Source organism: Varanus komodoensis, unplaced genomic scaffold (assembly GCF_004798865.1).
Source record: "Varanus komodoensis strain SLA01 unplaced genomic scaffold, ASM479886v1 scaffold8, whole genome shotgun sequence".
In the NCBI taxonomy this organism is placed as follows: domain Eukaryota; kingdom Metazoa; phylum Chordata; class Lepidosauria; order Squamata; family Varanidae; genus Varanus; species Varanus komodoensis.
The window spans coordinates 32,738,718-32,763,714 of NW_025336481.1; the positions used below are offsets into that span (position 1 = coordinate 32,738,718).

Consider the following 24,997-nt stretch of genomic DNA (forward strand, 5'->3'; position numbering starts at 1 on the left):
TTGTAGCCATTTCTAAATTACTCCTAAAAACCTATACAACATATGAAAATATGTTTTAACTGCCACACAATGAAGCCTAATTTCACAGTGAATTAACAAACCTTTTGCTTATATAATTAGCAATCCCCCCTCCCCTGGAGAAAAAGCAATCAACATTCCTAACTCAAGTGGAATAGCATTTGTTGATCAGTAACTATTCAGGTCAGGAAGTACAATCCATAAACACCTGGCCACCCACACTTAGGTGTAAGTATTGCTCCTTTACTCCTTGCTCCATTCATCAGTGAATGGATTTCAATTTTATGATAGCTTAGCAAGTATCAGTACAGAAGGATAAAGTGCTCCATTTAGTACATTCTCATCTTGCCATGTCCTTGGACTTCAAATCTGGAGTAAAAAAAATGAAAATGCCATGTTTCTAACTGAGACAGGAGATGAAAAAGCCAAACTATGCCTGGTACTAATCTTGTGCACAAGGAAGGTTAAACAAAAAGGCACTGCTGTTGGACCAAAAATTATAAAGACATAATCCATGCACACATTCCACTGTTATCTGCCATCACTTTGACACAGTCTACTCTTTTACAATACATGTCGGGCAGTACAAGGGTATTGCCTTGGATCAAGCAGAAAATTCCAGACAGAATTTTTCACATCCCAGCAGACTAAGCTCCCAGTGAAAAAAGGAAACAGAGCAAACTTAACTTTATTTGCTGAACGCACATTGTTGCTAAGCAGGTTTTGGAAAAGATATGCAATTAAAAATCTTCTACTGCCCAACTAGAGTTACTTGTCTGCCAACTTCCAGCCTGATGGAAAATATTGTAAACCCATGAAAGAGCACCCTACTGCAGAATTTCCCTACAGGGAAGGAAAAAAAAACCAGACTATGAAACCAATGCCAATCCATAAATTGTATGTATGTGTGGAATGCACATCATAACTTGAGGTCTTAATTGTGGTTACTGCATGGGAAGAAATGCCTCTATATAAAATATATATATAGGCATGTGTTTACTTTGTATGGCCCCTGGGGGCCTTGTTTGGTTGTTCTCAAAGGCCTCATAGTTGTTTAGTAAAAGCCTAAAAGTGGGGGGGGGGGTGCAGACACTTGAATATTATTAAAGGAGCCCAAGATCAGGTAAATTTAATTCTAATTGGCTGTAGATTCTAGCTAGCTGAAAAACAGCAACTGAGAAATTACAGCTAAGGTTCTGACAGCTAGGAGGGAAGTAGCTCAAACAATGGCCCTGTTCAGATGTCACAACAACCAACCGTGGGTATCACCCACCAATGGAAGCATGATCATTTCTGTGAATTACCCATGATGAGCCTGACAAGTGATCACTGTGGGTACTTCCTTCCCTCTTCCTCCTCCCAGGCGCTATTCTGGGGTGAAGAATGGGTCTCCCCTCTCTGACAGCCACAACTGCTGATGTCAGCTTGCCCCAGGTACCAGAATCCCCATTACCCAAGTGGGGTTCATGTCCTGAAGTGTGAAGGGGTTGACTTTCAGCCTCGGTTGGGACAATGCGCTGAGGGCTACCCATTGCCCCTTGCAGAGCAGAGCTAGCTTTCTACACATTAGCCCAGCTCAGACTGGAAGTTGAGTTCATTGTGCAAACAATATACTTCAGGACATAAGTCTGATAGTGCTACAGGGAGGGTGGTGGGGGGGGGGGTAATTAAACATAGTAAGAATTTAATTTTAAAAAGTTGGGAGGACAGAGGAGCTGATCGGGCACCCATATCACCTGCTGCAAAAGATTCTGCAGCACGAGCCAGGGGTGCCTGATCTGCTTCATGTCATCTTCTCAGGTATGGACAATGCCAAAGAGCAGGTTTCCAGCTCCTAAGCAAGTCAAATCGTGATCCTTTCTGTGTGACCACCTTGAACATGGGGCAGCACTGCAAGCAGATTCCCACTGATGCCTTCAGAGGCCTACCCTCAAGTCAGCAGCAAGGATGGCAGGATTCACACAGCAAGAAGTCGGTTTTATCATTAGGTTCTTAAAGCCTTTATTTATTATTTATTTTATTAGAACATTTCTATGCCACCCCTTGCCGAAGCCAAGGCTGGTTAATATTGGCATTCCTAGGTGTTAGCATCCCTAGTACAAGTACTGTGGTTTTATAACTGTTCTTACTCGAAATGATGAATGATACACATTATATATATATTACATGATTTCAAAAACGTCAATAGCTTTAATATTTTCCTGTAAATAAGCTGGGATATATGTTTTTAATATAAATAAACTGAAACATTTTTGAGCCTCTTTCTGGCTCAAATCCTGGTGTACACTGACTTTATTCATTCCTTGAAATATAGACAGACCTGTCTGTGTGCGCGTGACTGTGTGTGCGTCATCGCACCATATAGCAAATTAGAATAAAGCATGCAAATTCTCTCCAACACTTTGGCTTTGTTGAGTTTAAGATTTCAGATTGCCTTTAGTTATGCAATGGGCATATTTGCATTTTTACTTCCTGTATCTGACTTGATGAAAATATAGAGCAGAGTCCTAGTCACCTTAGCAAGTTGAAAGAACATTCCCCAGGGCTACGGAGCACACCTGATTAGATGAACTTTTGCTAAATGCCTGTATGCAAGATAAGTTTGTCAAGACATGCCAATTCAAGATAGAAAGATGTGTATTGCAGAAGCTCTTAACTGACATACCTGCTGTTTTTGCAAAATACTATCTAGCCACACAAATGGACAAATGTAAAACAATGTCCAGCTTCAGATCACACACCTTGTTGTGGATTACTGTGCCCATCATCTTGCTGTGCTCCATTATTGTGGGGATCAGCTTATATATGCAACCCCACTTAGGAGTATCCATCTCATATAAATGCAGTACAGGTTTATTATGCAAGGGTTAAACAATCCCTCCTTAATCCTAGAACAGACCACAGGTTCTGCAATGGTTGTTAACTCTCACATAACCAACTCTCACCAGATTCACATGACACAACCACTCTTAATATGGGTGTTATATATTCAAACGGTAGCCATATTCACCATAGTGGATAAGCCAAAAGGCAGTCTCTACTTTTACAGAAGCAAACAATGTGAAATATCTGATTCTAGGGCTAAAACCCCTTCCTTTGCGGAAGATCATGACCCCCTTCACACCTTATGTTTTCCTATAAACAAACTCCGTATGGAGTAACTGTGTATCACCACTTAAGTAGCAAAGCACCACAGTGAACATTCTGTCAGGCCCAATGCAAGGTAGGGCTTCTCCTCACAAGGAATAGCTTTTTACCTAAAAGCCCTGAGCAAAAGCTCTGAGCCCTGCAAACCTCCAAGAGCACTTCACTCAATGCGCATGTCTCTGCCCAAAGAAATCAACACCTGCTCAGCATTGCACTGTGTTATGGAGTGCTTGTGGAACAGCCGTTCCTGTGTTGTGGCACATGGTCTAACTAAGATTTTCCTAAGGGATTTGGTTCAACTTCCACCATGATATAGAAAACCTCTCTGATTTGCAAAAATTTTTGGAGAAAGCTTCCTTAGTGTGACCTTTTTTAAAAAAAGGCAGTATTAGCTTTCATGTTGGGTTCATTTTTGTCCTTAGAATAATTTTAGAAGGATCATTCATCTTTAATTCCATATGGAAAAAGACTAGTTTTGTTATTAATAGTAATGCACCAAACATTTCATGCATAAATGTAGGAATACTATACTTTGTTCCTGATGGCCACATATACAGCATATTCTTAGAAAACGGTGTTTTTCATTTATTGTACAAAAATATGTACAGTAGAGATCCTCCAAATATATATCTGTATTGACTTGAGCTTCAAAAGAATGATCATTCTTTGAATAGAATGATTTATTTTCCCAAGATATTGTTGACACTGAAATATTAGGTAACAGTACAGGTATATTAGAACATGAAGGCAGTTCTAAGGATGCATTGATTTAATTTTTTCCAATATACATTAAATTATACACATAGTAAGAGTCAGGTCTATAGAATGGTTTCAAGGCTACATGGTACACTTAAGCCCAAAATCATTTCTACCACCCTTCACTGACCTTAATATATACTTCAAAGGTGTTACAGTGGCAAATTAATCTGCTAAATGACAGCAGCAATCCAATGAGAGACACCTTCCACAACATTAGACATTATCTCCTTTCATTACTCCTTTGCTTGCCAACCCCTTTTCAAGGAAAAAGAACAAACTAACAAAAATGATACAGACTTAGAAAATTTTATTCATCTCCATGTGTACTTCACTTAATGGATCTGTTCTCTTTTACACAAAAATGTTAAGCCCAAATAGGACTGTTTCACACCTAAACTCAGTAATGATCTCAGTGGTCCTCTTGACCTGTCTGCTTTTATCTGACCAGTCAAAAGGATCACTAATAAACAACGCTTATTTCTAACAGCCACAGAAAGAGGGAAAGAGAATCCCCACACCTTCATATTGAGCACCTCCTATTTACTAACGGCTATTATGAGTCACCTAGCAGAGCATTTAAAGAGCTCAGCAGCTTCCATTCTCACAAAGCAAAACAAACAGTTAAGAGCAGTGCAGCTTCTTCCCAGTCTCTATTTCACATTTTTAAGAAAACTCAGCAATAACGCATTTTATGTTGCTCATGCAATTGTTCTAGGATGTCAGCTATTCTGTTTTATGCTTTTTATAATGTCTATAAAATCACATTAAAATGTACTGTACCAGTTTTATTCAATACAAAATTCTAGTACTGTGAACTAGAAAAACATTGACCTGGTTTACATGTCATGGTAGCAATTCCTGGGTTGTTTAACCCATAGATAATTGGGGCATGCAAACTGCATATAAGTCATTTCAATTTTCAATTAACAGTACTGGAACACTCCCATTCTGGAATTGTTCTCTTATGTTTGAGCTCAGAAATTCTAGGTTATTTAATAGTTAAACAAAGCAGAATCAATGCAGCAAACCACGTGCATTCTGGGTTCTTTAACCCCTAAAAGCCCAACATTTGGGGATTTAAATACCCAGATAGTTCCTGTGTTAACTGCAATCAGAAATGGCTAACATGCTGCTCACACATTCCACTTGTCCATTGTACATTCATAAAATCTGAAATAGGCCACTGAATTTTTCTTAGTGTGTGTAAGGGTGTAATTCTGTACATGCTTAGAAAAAATGTTACATAATTCTCAGTGTTCTCCTGTGAACCATGCTAGATGGGGGATGCTGGGAGAGATGGTTTTTTTTCTGTTGACACGTGTGTAAGATGGTACCCTAAGGCACACCAATTCTGCTACATATAAATGTTGCTACTACATTATAAATCAGTAGAAAAAAAATCAATTGTCAAGTTCTAGACAATATGCATTTACAGTGGTACCTTGGCTCACAAACTTAATCCGTTCCACAACTCTGGTCGTGACTCAAATTAGTCGTGAGCCAAGTCAGATTTCCCCATAAGGTTCAATGCGAATAAGGTCTGTAAATTTTTTAATCACAGGGAAGATGGGTGCGATCGCAAGCGCGCTCGTGGGGGAGATGGGTGCAATCGTGGCCCTCTCCCACCCCCCAGCATGACCATGATCGGCCTGTCTTCCCTGCAGGAGCATGACCGGAATTGTGGCCATCTACCCCCTCCTCCGAGCATTACCGTGATGACACCCGTCTTCCCTGCAGAACAGTGACCATGATCGTGGCCATCTACCCTCTTCCCACGAATGTGATGCGATCGCACCTGTGCAGGGAAGACAGGCACGATCACGATCGTCACCCAATGCAGAGTTTGGGACCTGAGGAATTTTTTTCCTGAAATTTCTGTTCGCAATCCAATTTGGTTGTGAACTGAGGTGTTTGTGAGCCGAGGTACCACTGTATATGGCAGACCAATTTAAGTTAAAAGACAAGAAAAGTAGGATATAAATCTAATTAAAAATAAAAGTCATGTGAGAATCAAAGACTTTATTAAAATGTCACTCTGTGGAATCAGTCCTGTGGAAAAGTACAAAAGACAACTAACAGCACAGCCCTATATATCTCACTGAGTTCACCTAAGGCTAAAATACTATCTACACTGTTAACCTGGAGCACATTCCGCTGATTCAGTGGGCCTTACTTCCAAGCAGGCAAGCATTCAGTTGTGCTCCAAGTCCTTAGGAAAAAAAGCGAGGCAAGACATAAGGATGATTCCTTATGCCAAGTAGTCTTGCATACTCCTTAAGCAGTTTCAAAACTGGATAAAGCTTTCCATAAGCACAGAAGAATTTAGTCAAGTGGCAGAACAACCATTATCCCTACCTTGCTAATACAAAGTATCACTATTAACATCTGGAAAAATACATTCTTTCCACTGTATAGTCATATAATTTTTTAAAAGATAAGTCTGTCCTAACACACACTGTGGGAGAAAGTTATGGCCATAATCCAGAACCTTGTTTAAACTGACTTTTAAAGGACTTCTGCACTGCTTAAGAGTAATATTTATGGTCTAGTGGCCACAAACGTACTGACTAAAAATATAAAGTGCACATAAGTTTAACAGAGCACATTTTTAATAAAAGCCCCTCCCCACTCCCACACCCTTATATTATAAACTGTTCTTGGTCTGGACCATTTCATTTAAAAAGTAAAACAAGGCCCTGTAAGGAGAGAGCACAGCAAAGAAGAGCAAAGGGGGTGGTGAAACAAAACACATGACTATAGTGTCCATAAACCTCACTGCAGTCTCCATAATTGTGAGCACAACTTTTTGCCTAAAATAGAGTGGGAGAGCACACTGAAAACATGGCATGCCAGTTGGCTTTTATATTAATTGTCGTAGTTCGCTTTCAGTGTTCTTCCACTGTCTTCTTCCAGGATTTGAAAGTATCAATGAGCTTTGTGGGTCAGTTCCTGCCATGAACTCAGGACTTCGCAATTCAAGCCTGACCACTCTCATTATTGCTTCTAGAAAAACCTATGCAAGAGTCCCACCCTTGCCAAAATTTTTGTACCTGCTTTATAGACACTCAGGACACATCACAGGTGTGTAAGGCCCTCTCCTCTTTGTGCTAGCTTAACTGGGAAATGCAAATGATAGGTTATACTAGAAATCAGCACAATCCATTATTCTAAAAGCATTAAAAATAGAAAGTTACATATAATCACCAATGCTATAAAAGTTCTCCAGGCCAAATACTTTTCAAGTTGTTATAATACCTAATGTCCTTTTGGGAATGCATCCCAGTGTAATGTTTACATAATTTTCTAAGAGGAAGGCAGGAGCAGAGCACTAGCTTTGTATGAAGCATGCAGAGGGTACTGCAATTGGCAAGCAAGAAACAAGTATTTCAGTGAGTCACCAGATAATGGTAAAATGAATGTACCAGTTTACTGTATAAAATGAAACTGGGAATGGAGGAGAACAAACATGTCTACCAAGAAGCAGCAAAATGGCAACCCACTAGGACTAGAGATCAGAATCTTTTATTTGGAGTCCCAGCAACTTCTGGAAGAAAGATTCAAGAGGGAAGCATGAGGCTTGTACAACATGTGTGCAAAAGACCAGCTAACCTAGGGGACTGTCTGCAACTGAGATCATCAAGGCCTCTGGACCTTTATTTCGGCAAGTGCCCATTCACAGCAGAGTAGTTAGCCAGATGGCCTCCCAGACCTGTGCTGTTTGGATTCCCCCCACTCATTTTTTTCAGAGCCATGGAGAACCATGCTTTTTGTTCCTTTGTAATAGCTGATGCAACTGACCTCACGAGGACAAAAAAAAAAAAAATGCACAGATTTGCTGATGCACTTATGTTCTGCAGTCTCTCTCTTAGGAAACAAATGATTTTGTTCCTAAGGCACCCCTATTTGTAAAATGGGATGTTTTGGAAGAGGGCAAGGAAGCTGTTTCATCACATCATCAACAACACCAACAGCAGGGTAGATTAAAATCAATGTTTTTTAAAAGCAGAGTTTTAAAAAATTTTAAATGGTTTTTATTTAAATCTTTTTTAAATTGGCTTTTTTAAAAAACAAAATGCTTTTTGAGGCAAAATCTATCTAAAGATAGTTTTCTATTTAAGATACTTTATAGTCCAAAGTTATTCATCATAAAATAAGGATTAGTTTTTAATTATGTAGCATGATATGCTCACGCAATGTGTAAATTTTTGGTAAATGAATTCCATTAATATATTCACAATGCCATGCTCTTCCAGAGGTTTCTGTAAGATTATTGGGCAATTTTTCTGTCTTGAAGATATTATCACAGATGCTTCATTTTACAGTTCTCAAAACTGAATTTGTGTCTGCAGAGATCACATGCCTCTTCTTCACAGCAAAAATGTTACAAAATAAATATACAGAGCTGAGAAAAAAGCTCTTAATCCCATTGTTCCTTTGCAAACCTATGTACATGGAATCAAGCTCTTACCTCTTAAGTGCTAAATTTAAAAAAAAATCAATGAATAGAGGAAGATTGTTGCGAGTGGAATAGATCTGCACAAGAAGCTAAGTGTGAGATGAGGGGGCAAGCATTAAAAATTAAAGTGAAACCTTTTGAGCAAAATATTACACAAGTTTTGGGATCTTTTTGTGCATAGCCTGAGGTTTATTATTCTTTCCCTGGAGGAGAAAACTTATAAGGGCAGCAGGCTGTAAAACAGAATATTTCAATGAAGTTTCTCTACTTACAGGTAAGGCAGGCATGCGTGCAAATTATGTAGAAAACCATGATTTAAACCTAGTCTGAGTAGTGACTTAAATCATGATTCAAATCATATCAACCCTGGCAAAGGTGAATGGAAAGAAAGAGTAGAGGCTAGCACAATGGTAACAGGGACAGGAAAGCATTGTTTTGTCCTAATTGGAAGGAGGAAAGTGAGAGTAATGAGGCAGACACTCAGAAGCCAAGTGTGTGGGAGCAGCATACAAGCCTGGAAGATATTTTTCTGTGCAAAAGTAATCTCCTTCGCTGCTGATCCTGCAGTCTTAATAGGAAAACACCAACTTCTCTGCCTCTAAGAGCCAAAACAAGCATTTGCTTCTGCTAGTGGCATCTTTTTTTAACCTTTTCCCCTTTTTTTTAAAGCATACAAAGGAAACTGATCTGGTTCAGCACCTCAGCATAGAGGATAAGACAACTTTAATCTTTTTCTATCAGTTTCAGTATTATTTAAGTACCACACAACAGCTGAAGTTCATGGGTAGTGCACAACAATTTCTCATACAATAAAATACAGATAATAAAACATAATATAAAATTCCAATATACAGAATTGAAATGTTTAAACATCCAAAACCATTTCAGTAAAACTAGACATGATTAAAATTGCTGACATATCCCATCATATACCATTAAATGACTGAAAATAGAGGGCCATTTAAACCTGATGATGAAAAGATGACAATGTTGACATCAGGCAAACCTCCATGGGGAGGTCATTCCATAATTTGGCTGGAGGGGCAATGAGAAAGCCCTCCTCCTTCTTGTCTCTTTTAGGGCCACCCTTGAAGCTCATTGTCAGAGGAAGGCCCTTGGGGTAGGCTGAGGCCAGAGAAAACATCTGTACCAATTGGAGCTTATCCAATAAAACTAGACCAAGCTATACTCTGGCAACCTTGCTGGATTCAACCACTGTAATGCTGGCATACCAAGAGAGCACACGAGGGCAATCAGGTCAGCTGCTCTGTGTTCCAGAGATATTATCAGGATTAAAACAGGACTGCCAGCCATATCAGCTGGGAAATCTCGCAGAATTTTCTGTTAACCAGATCCATTAGGTTCAAGGGACAGACCATCTAAATGCCCTTCCATCCCTTGCAGAGGAGAAGAGTCACCATCAGTCTAAACTTCAGCAGGTGATAACTGAATAAAGGGACTGAAATCATTTCCCCTGCATTCAGATCACCATACCATGTCCACCTGGAACAGAACAGAACAGAACAGAACAGAACAAAACAAAACACCAGCCTTGGGGTATGCCCTGATATCCAAGTTGGGTCAATGACTAGTTGGGACAGTTTCATGGTTGTCATGGGGAACTGTGCAATCCTGAGCCACCCCAAACAGGTTTTCCTTAGCATTAATGTTTACATCCTCCAACAGCCTGAGGGACCCCAACATCACATATGAGGCCACCTCTGTCCACTCAGATAGTAAGTCTGTTAAGCAGCAAGGCAGCCTAGCCAGCCCTTCTTCCTACACCATTTGGTATCAACAGAATCCCTAATCTGGCCTAACACAAGATGCAAACCCTGCAGGGGGGCAAGCAGCCTGCAGAAATAAATGAAATCCTTATGGACCATAGCAACACCTCAGTCCAGCCTTCAAGTCTACCCTGACGCTGAACCAAGTACCCTGCTGGGCACAACTGGGAGAACCTAGCCTCTCTCTCTGCTCATCCACCCAAGCCTTGGTTATATGTGTCTGATAAGCTGCCTCATCCATTATTACATCATGAAAGAGAAGACTTGTTCTGCACCTATCTGGCATTTACTTACCGGCAGGCTGACACGGCAACCATCAAACCTACAGATACAATCTAGGCCATGTTCGCTTGACCTAGCCAGCCCTCCTTCCAATACCATATCTCCTTTTCCCATCACTACACTGATGTAGCTCCTTCAAGATTTCTCCACTTGACCCATATCCTCTCAGGCACATAGCCAGGCCCCACAGTGGGAACAAATCCCCTACCAAGGACCTAATTTCAATTTCCTCAGTATTGGTGGGGGTAGTTGCATGGCATCCCCAGTAGCTGAAACACATGGGAACAGTTCTTTAGCTCCTACCCTTCAGCTCGAGCCACTGGCTCATGGCTTCAGCAAGCTGGAAGCTAATGTACATATAAGAAGTGAGCAAAAACAAATGCTCAATGATGGTCCCCTACTGACAAGACTTGCCCTCGTGGTCTCACCAAAAGCTTCAGCTATTCCCCCAATTCGAGTTGGGGATCCCAAACATACAAGTTCTAGTGTAAAATAAAGCTAATGAACAAAGCATAAATAAATTCATGGGGCAGATCCTGACTGGGTCCAGAGAAGGAAGGAAAGTTATCTTGGAGCCTATGCATGGATTGGGTTCCCAGACAAGCTAATCTTTTTCAGCTTTGGAACAGAAGCTGGAATTGCACCACTGAGGACAGACAAGGAAGAGCTTGCAATGTTCCCACAGCAGCCTAAGGTAATAGCATACACTTGAAGCAAAGTAAAAACAAAACTACTCAGAAAATGCCCACGTGCCTAGCAAGTGAGGTGTGATGCAGAGAAAGGTGCAATTATGGAGAAAAGGCTGAAAAGCTTCACTGGGGAATCCAAATCAATCTTTCATTTCCGATTCCACATGTGCTCAACTGGTGACTAGCTCTGCTATGCACATTTGTTTGTTCAGTTAGAGCAAAGGTGTTGATATGTGCTTGCTTTAGAAAAAGGGACTTCTTCAAACTTGATTCAATTTTTTGAGTGTTTTGTTTCAGAAGAAAGATCACATGCTGCTCATTTAAGTGCATTTGGCAAAACCAGCATGGAAACGGCAAACTTGTAGTGATGGCATTACCAAAACCCTTGCATGTTTATATTTAAGCATTTTACTACATTTTGTATCCAGTGATTCCACTATATTGGCTGGTAACTTCTGTATCATAGCATTTGTTGTGCAAAGCTCTCTAGAAATTTTCCCACAACCCCTGCACAAGTTAGTCACACAGTTTCCTTCCCAAACTGTGTACACAGCACAGAACAGGCAGTTCTTCAAACCTAGAGAGGACAAATGCAATTAGGTGGAAGTCTATGGCCATGTTTGCACAAAACAAGTCAGAATTTCACAAAATCCTCATTTACCAGGCACATGCAAATATGCTGGCAGAGGCTGCCTGATCACGCCCACTTGGTTCCTGCTGACAGTGAGAACTCTCCAGGAAGAAAAAGCTTAGCATTAAATCTGTACCATGAGTCCAGGTTTGTTGCTTTTCTAACGGCCCAGAATCTGAAACCAGGTTTTGCGCAGATCCGTGGCTTATTCTGGAATAGTACACACAGAATTGGTTTCTGATATACTGCCAATCCTTTTTTTTGGGGGGGGGTGGGTGGAGGATTCCTGAGGGAGTTCCTATTGGATTGAACCAAGTGGGAGCAATACAACAATGTAAACTAGTGTGTTTGCACATGAAAAAGCAAAGAGCCAGGATTCTCCAGAATTCTGACTATCATTTTGGATGGAAGTGGCTTATTTCACAGCTCTAACACATATTACATGCACCACACTTTAATTCAGAATTAGAGTGTGAATTTTCATTACAGGGAAACATGTTTCAGTAAAATCATTCATCTTTCTAAATCATATGTTTTATAGCACAATCCTATGCACCTTTGCTCAAGAATTAATCCTGTTGTGTTTGATGGGACACATTTCCATGTAATTACTATATCTTGGGTTTTCACACGTAGATTTTTCTTCTGTATTCTGGAACATAAACAGTGGTCATTGGTAGGAACACTGTTACTGCTAATGCAAAGAGTTTTCTGCTAGCAAAAAGAAAATGGCAGTTTTGTCCCCACTTTTGTCACTGCACACAAACACACACATTTCGGACACCAGCTCTTTCTAATCCAGAAACAAAGCTTTTACCTCTCTTCGTATTGCAAAGGTGTGCCTTGCCATAGGATGAACAGGATCAGCTGGTAAAACAAAGTTTGCCTTTGTCCTCCCAGAATTCACTACTTTGTAAGGACCTTTTTTCTGTCTAAACAAACATAGCAGTACACCCTTAATTTGATTACATTTTTAAAGTTTTGCTTTGTAACCTTGACAAGTTCATTTGATAAAACACATGCAATTTGGAAGGTAAAAGCTGAGAGGCCTAATTACAACTCTTGGGACTGTTTTAAAAAAAGAACATGAACTGTTTTGTATAATAGATTTAAAAATACAATTACATAAGTGGCATTTAGTTCTTTCAAATGTTAATTATGGACAAGTATGTATATGCCACCTCAAGAAATGTATACATTATCTAATGGATGTCAAACATCAGAATTTACTATCTCTTTTACCATTTCCAGTAGAATCTATCCTCAGTGAGGCAAATTAAGACCACAGTCAAAATCTTCAACATAACCCAATTCAAAATTAACAAGAAACAGAATGGATATTTCTGCCAAGAATTTTACTTCTTCAGCTTCAGAGAACTACATCTCCAAAATCATCCAACAATACCAAACCTGCCTGTGCTACCAAGATCCAGACATCTGGACCCGGGCCTATTCAAATAGCTCTTAGCTCATAGCCATCATAGATCAGTAGCTTAATGTGTAGGTGTGAAGGAAGTAATGGAACACAAAGAAATCTCTAACTATACCTTCCTGGAGATGAGTCATTTGACTGCTATGGAACATGCATTCCTAAGGTCATATATTTAAGAGACTGGGAATTCTCTGGACACTTGGAAATGTATGTCAAAAAGCTGGCACTGGATTTGATGCCAACTGTTCTATACTCAAACAAGGCTGTATTTTAAGAAACTACAAAAGCTGCTGCAATTCCATCCAGCTACTCCATCTTACATCCCCAGAAGGTAAGTAGCACTGAAATGAGATCTACAGAGCTACACCTGTCCACTATACACAGGACAGGTGCATATCTATGTTTTAAATATTTATTTAAATAACCATCCTTTTAAAAGTATAATAAGGGTTTGAAATGAAAATTAAATAGAGTGCAAACATAAAAGCTTAGCTCAGGGACAGGAAATGCACAGCCCGCTGTCTGCAAAAGGCTCCCATCCAGCAGACCATCTTCTCAATAACATTCTTTCCAATGATAGACAGGATGTAACAGTCTTCCTGCTCCCTGCCTACCCTGCATTAAGACTTCTGTAGCATCACTGTTTTTTGCTTCCAAACCTAATTACTGGGTCGGGAAGAGTTAAACCAGCCTTTGCCAACACTAATACCCCCCCTTCACATTCAAGTATTTTTTAAAAGCACCCAGTGGTTGCAATGGATATGTTGCAGAATGATGGGGGAACTTTCAGGAGAGGAAGGCTGCTAGGGAGTGAAAGGCTAACCAAGCTCTTCCCGACACTGCCAGACCCTTGAAATATTAGCCCTCTTGCTGCAATCTGGCCTTTTTGCAGGTTGAGGCTCCTGACATCCTGGCCTAAAAGGTGTTCAGCCCTCATGGTTACATGGCTACTTCCCTTTCAGAACTGGGACAGCTTGTTATTTCCTACTGCCACTTCCCTCTGCAGCCCCTTTCACCAGAAAGTCAACAGCTGGCAACCCTTAGGAACGGTATAAAAGACACTGCAGGGGCTACAGCAAGAAGACGAAATGTGTCTTCCTCTCTTCACCAGCAGAAAAGCAAGACAGAATCTAGACCAGTATCTTCAGACTGGACTTGATGAATGACCCTCTTGTGAAAGTTTGCTTTCCACTGTAAAGTTAGAACTCTTCAGAAAATGTCTTTGCCTGTCGCCGTATAGCACAGTAGTTAATGCATTTATGTTATGGTTTGATGCTGGGTTTCAGGGATTGGCAAGTGACATCCGTTCTTCCACCCGGGTAAACTTTTAGCCATTTTATAGCTAATGATGATTCCATATCTCAAACAGAATCATAAAAAGTAGTCCTGCTGTAATATGCATAAATCTACCTACCAAAGAACAGGGCTATTTACCTTCCAACTCACAGATGGCACTGACCAAAAGCCAAGGCCAGGGCTTCATTAATCACATCTTAAGGACAATTTGTGACCCTCCAGAGATTAAAGCCTTTGATCCCCATGATCCTTTACCATTGGCTGTGCTGGCTAAATTGTTGTCCTGCAATGGCTTGAGTCAACAAACTGCATACCCTGCCCATACATGATCCTATGGAAAGCACAATGCCTTTCCTCTGGCAATTAACATACCACAGCCTTCTTAGAAACTTACTGCTTTTAGGGTTCCTTAACACCCACAGCCTTTTATGACTATATTTTCAATTCTTTTATTTAATCGTAGATTCTATTTCAACCTTTTTCTGGAAAGGGGGGGATGCATCCATACAAGTTGTTCTACCCCCATTTGCATTTGCAAAGCACTCTCTCACTGGGAGACTAAAACTTTGTAATTTAGTTCTTGTGAAGTACCCCATTCACTCATTTTAGAAACTTTGAATGCTATAAGGCACTGCATACAAGTCATACTTGAAGTTTTAAATACATGCATGTTTATATATTTATGTCTTCTATTTGAATTCATAATCAGTAATACAGAATAATCGATCAGATTCTTACCTTTATCTTCATCTATTCGGAAAATTCCGACACCAGATCCATCCCTTATTGAGTATTTGATCTTGCCATCTCTTCCTGCATCCGCATCAGAAGCAGACACAGACATTACTAGAGTACCAATAGGAACATCTTCATTTACAAAACCTTTATCCACAAAGTTAGGAAAATGGGGAGCGAACAGATTTTCATTTACATCAACTACTTCAATCTCAACATAACAGGTAGATGACAATGAAATGGGTTTTCCTTTATCTTTGGCCCGCACTGTTAGGTTGTAAACTTGCTTCTTCTCAAAATCCAGTCCTCGTACAAGACGAATTGCTCCACTGAGCTTATCGACATCAAAGCTTCCATCCCCGCCATCTAAAAGGCTGTATCGCACTTGGCTTGACTGGCCCAAGTCAGGATCATGTGCTTCAAGCCATGTGATAATGGTTCCTTCTGGAAGGTCTTCCCGAATTTTCACACGGTAATTTGATGGTATAAATTTAGGAGGATTATCATTGACATCTTCCAAGGATACTTTCAGTAGTACAGTTGAGGATAGTTGTGATTCTTCTTTAGCTTGGTCCCTAGCCATTATTTTCAGGAAATGCACAGGTTGCTCTTCACGATCCAAAGGTCCTACAACCTTCACAATACCCGTCACACTATCAATAGAAAATTTATCTGTATCTGTAAGAAATGAATACCGCACTTCCCCATTAGTCCCTAAATCTTTGTCCGTAGCACCTACTTGAATTATTTCTGTGTTTAGCTCCTTGTTTTCATTCACATCAACAAAATAGCTATCCTGTAAAAACTCTGGAGAATTGTCATTGGCATCTAGAACTCTGACATCTAAAAGACACCAGGCAGACTTCTGTGGTATTCCCAGGTCATAAACTGTAATATTCAATGTATATTTATCTTTTCTTTCTCGGTCAAGGGGAGATAAGATTTTTACAATTCCTGTTTCCATACCAATGAGAAAACTGCTATCATCATTACCTCCAGAGATAGCATAGACTAGCTTTCCATTGAACCCAGTGTCAAGGTCAGTAGCATTCACAAGAAGGAGGCTGGCACCTACAAGCTGATCTTCTTTTACTTCAGTGCTACTCGGAAGACTATTTCCAAACTGGGGGGCATGCAGATTCACAGAGTGAGTGTCAAAAACAGTGTCTTCAACTTCACCACGACCATGCAGTTTATTTGCCTGCAGGAGCTTCTCTGCCAGCATTTTGGCTACACCAGTCTCTTCACACTGTAAATTTACTGGTTTGTGGCTGGCAACTACGGTAATGTTAATATACAAGGGTATTGCAAAGTTCTCGCCATCTGTAGCTGTTATTCTCAAGCTATGAAAAGATGCTTTTACACCTAAGCCATCTCCTAATGACTGTTTCAGGGAAAGCACTCCAGAATTTGGATTTAAACTAAACAAATCTAATTCATTTCCCGATACAATTTGGTACTGCACCAACTGGAGCTCATCAGCATCAATAGCAGACACAGTTGTTATTTGTTCTCCAACACTAAGTTCCCTTGGAATTGTTCCCACACAATTTATTTTCTCAAATAATGGAGTGTTATCATTCAAATTATTTAAAACTATAGTAACAGGGACTTCAACTTCTCGGCGATATGGCGTGCCCCAGTCTGATGCTCGAATTCTTAATTTATATATCCTGGGCATCAATTCATAATCCATGTTTTCAGCAGTACTGATAACACCAGTGAAATGGTTTATCACAAAAGGAACAGAGTTTATGTTTGCAATACTGTATGTTATGTAGCCACTTTCACCTTCATCCAGATCTTTTGCACTCACGCTCATGACACTCGTACCTACAGGAACATTCTCATCAAATGAAGCTTTGTAAGATGTCTGAGTGAATTCAGGGGAATGTGTATTCTCATCGAGGACTTTAACCAATACTTTCGTAGATGCTTTTCTGTCACTTGTCATGATGTCAAATTCAAACTGAGATGCATGGTGTGCTTTTATGGGATCTAGCGTAGTAATGAGGCCAGTGTGAGGGTTCAAGTTGAATCTGATTTCATCTGGTGCATTTTTAAAAATATATTTGAAATGGGAATTAGGATGCAAAGCTTTTACCATAACCACAGGAGTGTTTGGGGGAGCAAATTCACTTATTTCTACTCTGTAAATATCTCTTTCGAATCTGACTGGACCAGACCTAAACTGGGGAGATGCCACATGAATTACTTTTGGAGAAGAAAACTTTGGAGGATTTCCTTTATCTTTAGCCTGCACAGTAAGATTATAGCCAGATGGCCGGCTCTCCCAATCAATACTGCCAACAGCTTTGATTTTATATTCTTTCCCTCCTGGAAAAGTCCTCACAGCTTTGAACTGCTGAAGTGGATCGCCTGCCACAATGCTTAGGGATGCCACCTCTCCATTGGCACCATGGTCCCTGTCCTCAACAGTCACAACTGCGTATTCTGGATCCTCGTCCTCCTCTGAAGGAGCCAAAGCAAGGGCTGTGATAACCGGAGCGTGTTCGTTAGCCTGCTCTATATGGACAGTCAGTCTCGCCATGCTGCTGATCCCGCTGCTGCCATACAACTTCATTCCACGATCCACAGCCAGGATCTCCATCTCATAAACTTTGATTTCCGAATAGTCAAGTCTGCCTGTCAGAACAACCACACCGCTTGTTGGATGTATAGCAAACATATCCGTCCTCTCTTTAAAGCTGTAATAAAACTCCCCATTTGTTCCTATATCTGCATCCGTCGCACTGACTCTTGCAATGCTGGTCCTTATTGCTGTGTTCTCAGGCAATGAAACACTGTAGGATGTCGGAGAGAACAAAGGCCTTAAGTCATTTGTATCCAGTACTTGCACTCTGACTTTTGTGCGAGCTTCCGCATTAGTGTTCTTCTCTATTGCTTTGACAGTTAGTAAGTAATTGTCTTTTACTTCTCTGTTAAGTATAGCTGTGTTCCCTCCCTTGGTTCGTATTCGTAAGAAACAAAAATCACCCAAAATATACTCTTCAGCTTTGAACATGTTCTCACTGTCCCCAGAAATTATTTTGTACTTTATATCCCAGAGGGAGTTTCCAATATAAATGCCCATTTTTACAGGATGCCCAACGTAAGTCTTAACTGCAGAGTTTTCATACACTGTGGCATTGTAATGAACTTGAGTGAACTGCATTGGCACCGTGCGATACTGTCTTGGATTTCCTTCACAGTTTCCAAAATGCTGCACAAGCAGCAGGAACAGCAGCAAATGGCTCTCCATGGAGGCGATTTCCCAAAATCTGAAACAAAAACAGGAATATTAGTCAAGGGTTTCTAACGCCCGTTCTTCAAAAGTTATGCAAAACTGTATCTTAAATCGTTCTCTTATGAAGTGAAAATAATTTATCTGTGGTGTGCTATGATTAAGCCATGTAAGATTGCTCACCCACATGTTGGACATTATATGAGCGGAGCCAGCTTGCACTGGGGATCAGACCAGATGTCCCAGGAGACCTTTTCTGATTTGCTATGTTTCTATGTTGCTAAGTGTTTCGATGCAACTGCCATGGGTTCCCATCCTAGTAAAGTTCCCCAAAGAAGGAATGCTCCTGTTTTAACCAGCCTGGGAAGCCTACCAAACATTTGTGATCGTGACAACTGTGTCCCTGTAAGAAGCCAGGTCATCTCTGGGACTCTGTACTGTGCTTCCCAAAATCACTGTGTTGTGCTACCCTGACAAGCTTCAAGCTTGGATAAGAAAAGGGAAATTAGAGAGCAGTTACAAAGTCAGCTTGGGCTTTTGAGGCCTCTGGGAAGATGGCTCCCTTCTGATCACATCATCTTCCAGCTGGAGAGAAAGTGGGGAGTCAGACCTGAAACGGCACTCCAAGTTTAAGGAAGGTGATACCTCGGTGTTGATGACAGACAACACAGAGAACTAGCGTGGCAGACACCTGTATACAACTTGTTTTATTAAGACAGACTATGACCAACTGAAACAGCCTTCTTCAAACTGGTATCTTCCAGATATTTTTGGCTACAACTCCCACCATCCTGGACATCCATGCTGTCTGGGGTTAACGGCAGCTATAGTCCAAAAAATCTGTAGGGCCCCAGTTTAAGGAAGTCTGTCTTGTTTTTTCAAATGTATGCTATCATGGATCTTTTCATCTATTTGACATTTAACATCTAGTGTTTTATTCAAAATTTTGTGAAGCACCCAGAAGACTTGGAGAAGTTTCCAGTGCTGTTGATCTGTAAAACAAAGTAGTGCTGGCAGAGCTCCGCAGAACCTTCCAACTGCAGAAATACTAGCAGGCTGCATTTGCAAAGCATGTGCTCATGAAACACAGCCCAGTTGTGGCAGTGGTTGTGCAACCACTTGTGCAAGCAATACTTTAGCAAGATTCTCCCTTTGTGCACTGTTTGTGCAAGCAATACTTTAGCAAGATTCTCCCTTTGTGCACTGTTTGTGCAAGCAATACTTTAGCAAGATTCTCCCTTTGTGTCTAGCTTCAATGTCACAGTCCCACCAGCTTTCCAACTATACACAGACCCAACTCTAGATCTAATGACCGGTATATAATGCTGAAAAAAAGCAATCGGTGCTTCCCCAGCAAAATATACCACTGCAGAACATGGCTGAAGGATGGTATACAAATTTATAAAAGGACCCATCCTTTGTAACATCTTGCTTCTTTAAATATCTCCTAAAATCTTCCTCCCAACAAACTGATGTCAAGCATTTTGCCTGCGGAGGGAGCACTTTCTATAATTCCAAGTCACTACAGGTGCGCATGTGAGGTGGCGAGTGTCCTGAACATTGTTATTTTATCTCTTATGATGAATATGATTTTAAAAAATTTTCACCATGAAGAGAATTTTTCCTATTAATATTAACTAGAGCTTTACTGCTTCTTTCCATTGCAAATGTATTAATTCCTAAGCTAGTCTCAAAGCACTGTGCTGTAATGACAAAAGCAACTCCTGCCTATTTAATGAATTAAAATATTCACTTCTTGGATTCAAACTAAATGTTCATAAGCTTTTTGAGGGCAGATGATTTGTCTTAAAAATTTCCCACTAGAAGTCTCTGAATAACACAGTGCATTATATGACAGTCTATACCTTTTGCATGATATAGCAAAGACATGGTTAGCTTCTAAAACTCACACTAATGTACTGAGTGTACTAAGCCCATAAGATGTGCTTCTACACACTGCACATTTATCTGGCTAGAGTGCAATGCTTAAAGCATCCATTTTCAGCACAAGTGAACTTTGGCTTTTTGCTCCAACTGAATTGCAAGATAAAGCAACATGCGGTTGCAGATGAAGATACGTTGTGATGGAAACTCTATAGCTAAATCTCAACTACTGAAAACAGAGATTCCAACTGATGGGCACTGTCACTGCATAACTAAACTGGTTATCTATATATGGTCAAAAATGCACTCTACAATCCAAAAGTTTCTGCTTGCACAGTTTAATCTGTCTCTGAGGAGCATGGTATTTCCCTAGAAATTAATTAAATGTGCATGAGTAACATCCAGGTTAACCACAAGTTAACCTGATTGTTCAACAGCCTAAGCCAAGACTAGAGCAATAGGCTAAGGACACTTATTTTCTCTTTTCTTTTTAAAAAAGGAAACATGGCTTAAGAAATAAACAAGAAAGTGAGATATCAAAATAAAGTGGGCAATTTGCAGATCTGCAACTCTGACCAGTCCAAACCAGCAGACTATGGCAAGTTGCAATCCAGCAAGTTCTATAAGGCCCCAAGTTGCCCATCCTTGCTAACTTCCTCACTTCCTAAGTAACAGGCTGGTGGTCAAGAACTGGAGTGGGAAGCTCAAATGATATTTACCTGCCTGACATCCTGCTACTCTCCGAACTCTAATTCTCCATTTCTTCTACATGCCTGCAAAATACTAGTTGCCTAAACAGCTCGCACCTTCAAGTTGTTCACACAAACGCCCCCTATTTATCTAATTTACATAGCTATAATCAGGTGAATTCATCAACCTAAATTGCTAGATAATCTAAATACAGGAAGTCTCTAGGTTATAAGAGTTCTGTGCCTGAGAAAGTGGACATTTGTCTTTAATTAGTATGTAAAGTTGGATCATGTAGCCAGCCCCCCACATTTGTGGGGGTTAGGGACACAGGCCCCCAAGAAAGTGGAAAAAGTGCAAATCTCTCTCCCCCCCCCCCCCCCGCCACCAGTGCCTTCTCTTTGAAGCAAGGAAGTGCTAGAGATTTCCCTCTCTGGATGGGTTGGGCAGGAAGGCATACTTCAAAGGCCTCCCTCTCTCCCTATGGTGGCAATGATTTTCTGCAGTCTTTTTTTTTTTTTTTAATTACGAGGCTTTGTGGAAGTTTGTTTGTAAGTATAGAGGGTTCATAACTCAGATGTTCATCACTCATAGACTGCCTGTACATCAGCTGTTGTAAAATTAAGGACAATCTGTAAGGCCAACAGACTGTGGTAAAGGGTCATGCAAAAAAGTTACTAACTAGAAGCTGACCAGGGGGCAGGTAACCACATTACAGAAGTGTTTTGCCAGCATCTTTTCAGTTTTGCATACAGAGAGAATTTGGTTGGCTCTTTCTAAGAGCTTGTTGTTAAGCACTTGATCCCACTGCAGTTGAAATCAGAGATGCTGATCCTGGATGGGAATTACTCCCCATGTACCCTTCCTGAACCAATATTCTTCGTGTGCTGGGCTACAACTTCCATCACTGGTTAAAGGCCATGCTGGCTGGAAATTATGGGAATTGCACTCCAGCACATTTGGAGGGCACTAGCATAACACTCCAAGGATGATGCCCAACAAAGAGCACCAGGAAAGTCCCAAGTTAAATATGCTTTTACCAATATCTATGCTAAACTGCTGACTACAAAGATCTATGCCAGTGCAAAATCCAACAGTACTGTACAGCATCAATTCCACAGGCAAAACAGAAAGTATTCAAAGCAATGAAAGCAGAGCATGAGTAAGCAAACCAATATTTAGCACTACCTGCATGCGCTGAGATAAGCCCAAGCAATGCCTTCAGACTCATTCCCTCCACCCTCTTTCTCCTGCGCAAGCAGATTGACTACTGTTCCTAAGCTTAATTTCCTTTTACAAAGGACAGAGCTCACTCAGTACTGCATTCAAACCAGAGATGGTGGTTTAAAACCAACTTTGGTTAGTTAAATAAACCAGCAAAATAATCCAAGATTTGAAGTTGGGTCGCTTTTAAATTGACCAGCTTTTATTTTAAACCGCAACTTCTGGTTCCAATGTAACAAAGAAAATATTGACTGAATCAGCAGCACCTTCTTATTAATGCTCATTCAAAGAGTATATTCAATGGAGTTTATTCTTCAGTAAGTGCGAAGCTAGTAAGCAGACCTATTAATGTATGATAGCTTCTTTGTCTTCCCTTCCTATAGGCCTGGTTTAATTCCTAACTGACTGAAAGTTTTTCAAAGTATATTTGAAATCATCTAAGGAAAAAAATGAAGTGAAGGTGCAAAACCCTGAGGCAGCATTTTTTACAGTGTATAAATGTGGAAAATACACATAGTTAAGATGGCCTGGTCTATCATGATGTGCTAGAACTGTCCTTGAGTTCACTTGGACTCATTCCCAGTGAAGAGTAAATATGATCAAAGCCTTAATTTTATTGATAGAATAAAGTCTGGTTGAACTAATTCATGAATCAGGCTGTTGAGAATTGTAGAGTAATTTGATAGCATCCTTATTTCCTGTGAATAACCATGGTTTTGTACAACTTTTAAGGGAATCAATAAAGTCACTTCTTCCATCCAGAATCAACAGAGGCACACAAAGATGAAAGTGAACCTCTCTTGTTTGCTTGGTTTTGTTTGATGTTTGCAAAGCTTCACAGGCTCTCATGTAAGAGGAACAGACTGAGGTAAGAAAACAGATACAATTTACCATTATATGTAAACAATGCTATCCTGTACAAGCTACTCTGAAGTAAGTCCCACTGACATTTACTCTCTGGTAAATGTGTATAGGATTGCAGCCTGAAATAGTCACTGCCGAGTTCTTTCTTTCTGAACAGTCTGGTCTTTATCCTTCAAAAGAGTGTAAGGGTCAACCTACTGCAGAAACTGCCAAAGGGGTGGAGGGGAGAGAAAGATCAAGGGTACAATTCTTGCTGAAATTAGGCACTTTGAACTATGTCCTGTTAAAGTCCTAATGGGATCTGGCTGCCCACTGCTGTTCGGATCCAGCAGCTGGGTGCAGGAGGAGCGTACCTTCGCGGAAGTTTCAGACTGCAATTATATGCACAACTACTTGGGAGTAAGTAGTTACCATGGAATTCAAGAGCAGTCTCACTAGATATTCTTAGGATTGTAATGTTAAGCATTGACTTAACCTTTCTTTTGGAAACAGGGGAGTTGAGATGCTTAACTAGGACTGGATTATATCTCAAGACAGTGGTAAGCATGAAATGATTCACAGTAAGCAATTCTTAGTTTATGGTTATTAAGTTTAGATTTCGACATTACATACATCATTCACAGGAAGAACTTATGCACACCTTTCCCTTAGGATACAGTATCAGTTACTTCTTTCTCTTCCTCAAGACAATTCTAGCTGGCACAAACACACACACTCTCCACGGTGAAGTGCTCTCTCATTTCCAAGTACTACTAACAAAGAAAAAGGAAATTATTCTTGGCTTCCTGTCATTTGTCACCTACTCAAGCAGGTAACAAACGGGTTTCATGCTGGGAAAGAGGAATCCGGTGCATTTCTTACTTTCATTCAGAAAGAGGGCAGAGTCTTGATAAATCCAGATAAAAGTAATTGGAAAATCCATCTCACCTTCCCCTCTTCAAGCAGGGGCTGTCCTGGAATCAAGGCTGGGAATTTTTAGCACGCAGACCTGTATTGCATTTTGAGGGTACACTACACTCTTCGGACATGATGCCACTGTGCCCGCCCACCCATCAAATTTTCCAGCAACCTCTCCTGGCGAAAGCCCCTCTGCAGACTCCTGCAGCACCCTCTTCGATTCCCAGCACGGCTTGCCGTGTGTTGCGCGGCTCATGGCGGGACAATGGCTTTGCACCGACCTCCTGTTGCAGTAGCAGCCCCGGCACCAGGTTTTCTATTCTGCTCACGTTCTTAGTCGTCCACCCCCCTCCCCCGGCACACAGCCCGGGGCTTTTTGGGGAGGGGCAAAGCCAGATGGGGCCATGGAAGGAAAATATTGACTCTACTTCCAAATCGACCCACCCCGTGCCCACCTTGGGTGGGAAACAGGGACGCTCTCCTTTGGATAGAACTCCTCCCCAAGTTGCAAAGCCGGATCGTCCTGGGTTTCTCTCCCCCACCCTGGCACCCACCCACAGGAACAGCAGCCGGTCTTGCGCCGATTCGCGGCCAGCGGCGCCCCCACTCCCCAAACTTTGCCTCTCCGCCAAGTTGCCCCCAGACCCGCAGCCACGGGAAGCGAGTCCGCGCTCGCCGCTCTCACCTTCGCCGCGCCTTCAACGGCTGCCCGGGGGAGGGGGCGGCTTCCCCAGCGGCGGAGGCGGAGGCGGAGGAAGGGGCAGCCTGCGCTCCCCAAGCCGCATGGTGACTGCCGCCCGCGCCGCGCTCGCCCCTTCGCTTGCGCTGCGCCGCACACGCGCTCTCCTGCCCGGATTCCTCCGCCGGCGCGGGGGCCGCCGCCGCCGCCGCCTCCAAACCTCCTCCGGAACTCATTTCTCTGGCACGAAAGAAGGAATCCAGACCACACTTCGCAGCGGCTCCGC

The 24,997-nt window shown here is 41.3% G+C and overlaps 1 protein-coding gene across 11 annotated transcripts in view; it reads right to left on the reverse strand.

The window, feature by feature from the left end:
- Positions 1-24,997, reverse strand: part of FAT1 (FAT atypical cadherin 1) — a 127,114-nt gene that overhangs the window by 97,771 nt on the left and 4,346 nt on the right. For 9 of the 11 annotated variants that reach the window (XM_044455259.1, XM_044455258.1, XM_044455249.1 and 6 more), the window contains exon 2: positions 15,236-18,513. In XM_044455259.1, the coding sequence (XP_044311194.1) occupies positions 15,236-18,494 (3,259 nt within the window). In that variant the 5' untranslated portion in view covers positions 18,495-18,513. Of the gene's footprint in view, positions 1-15,235; positions 18,514-24,062; positions 24,234-24,717; positions 24,844-24,997 lie in introns of those variants that run through there. The other 2 variants (XM_044455260.1, XM_044455252.1) reach the window with 2 other exon arrangements.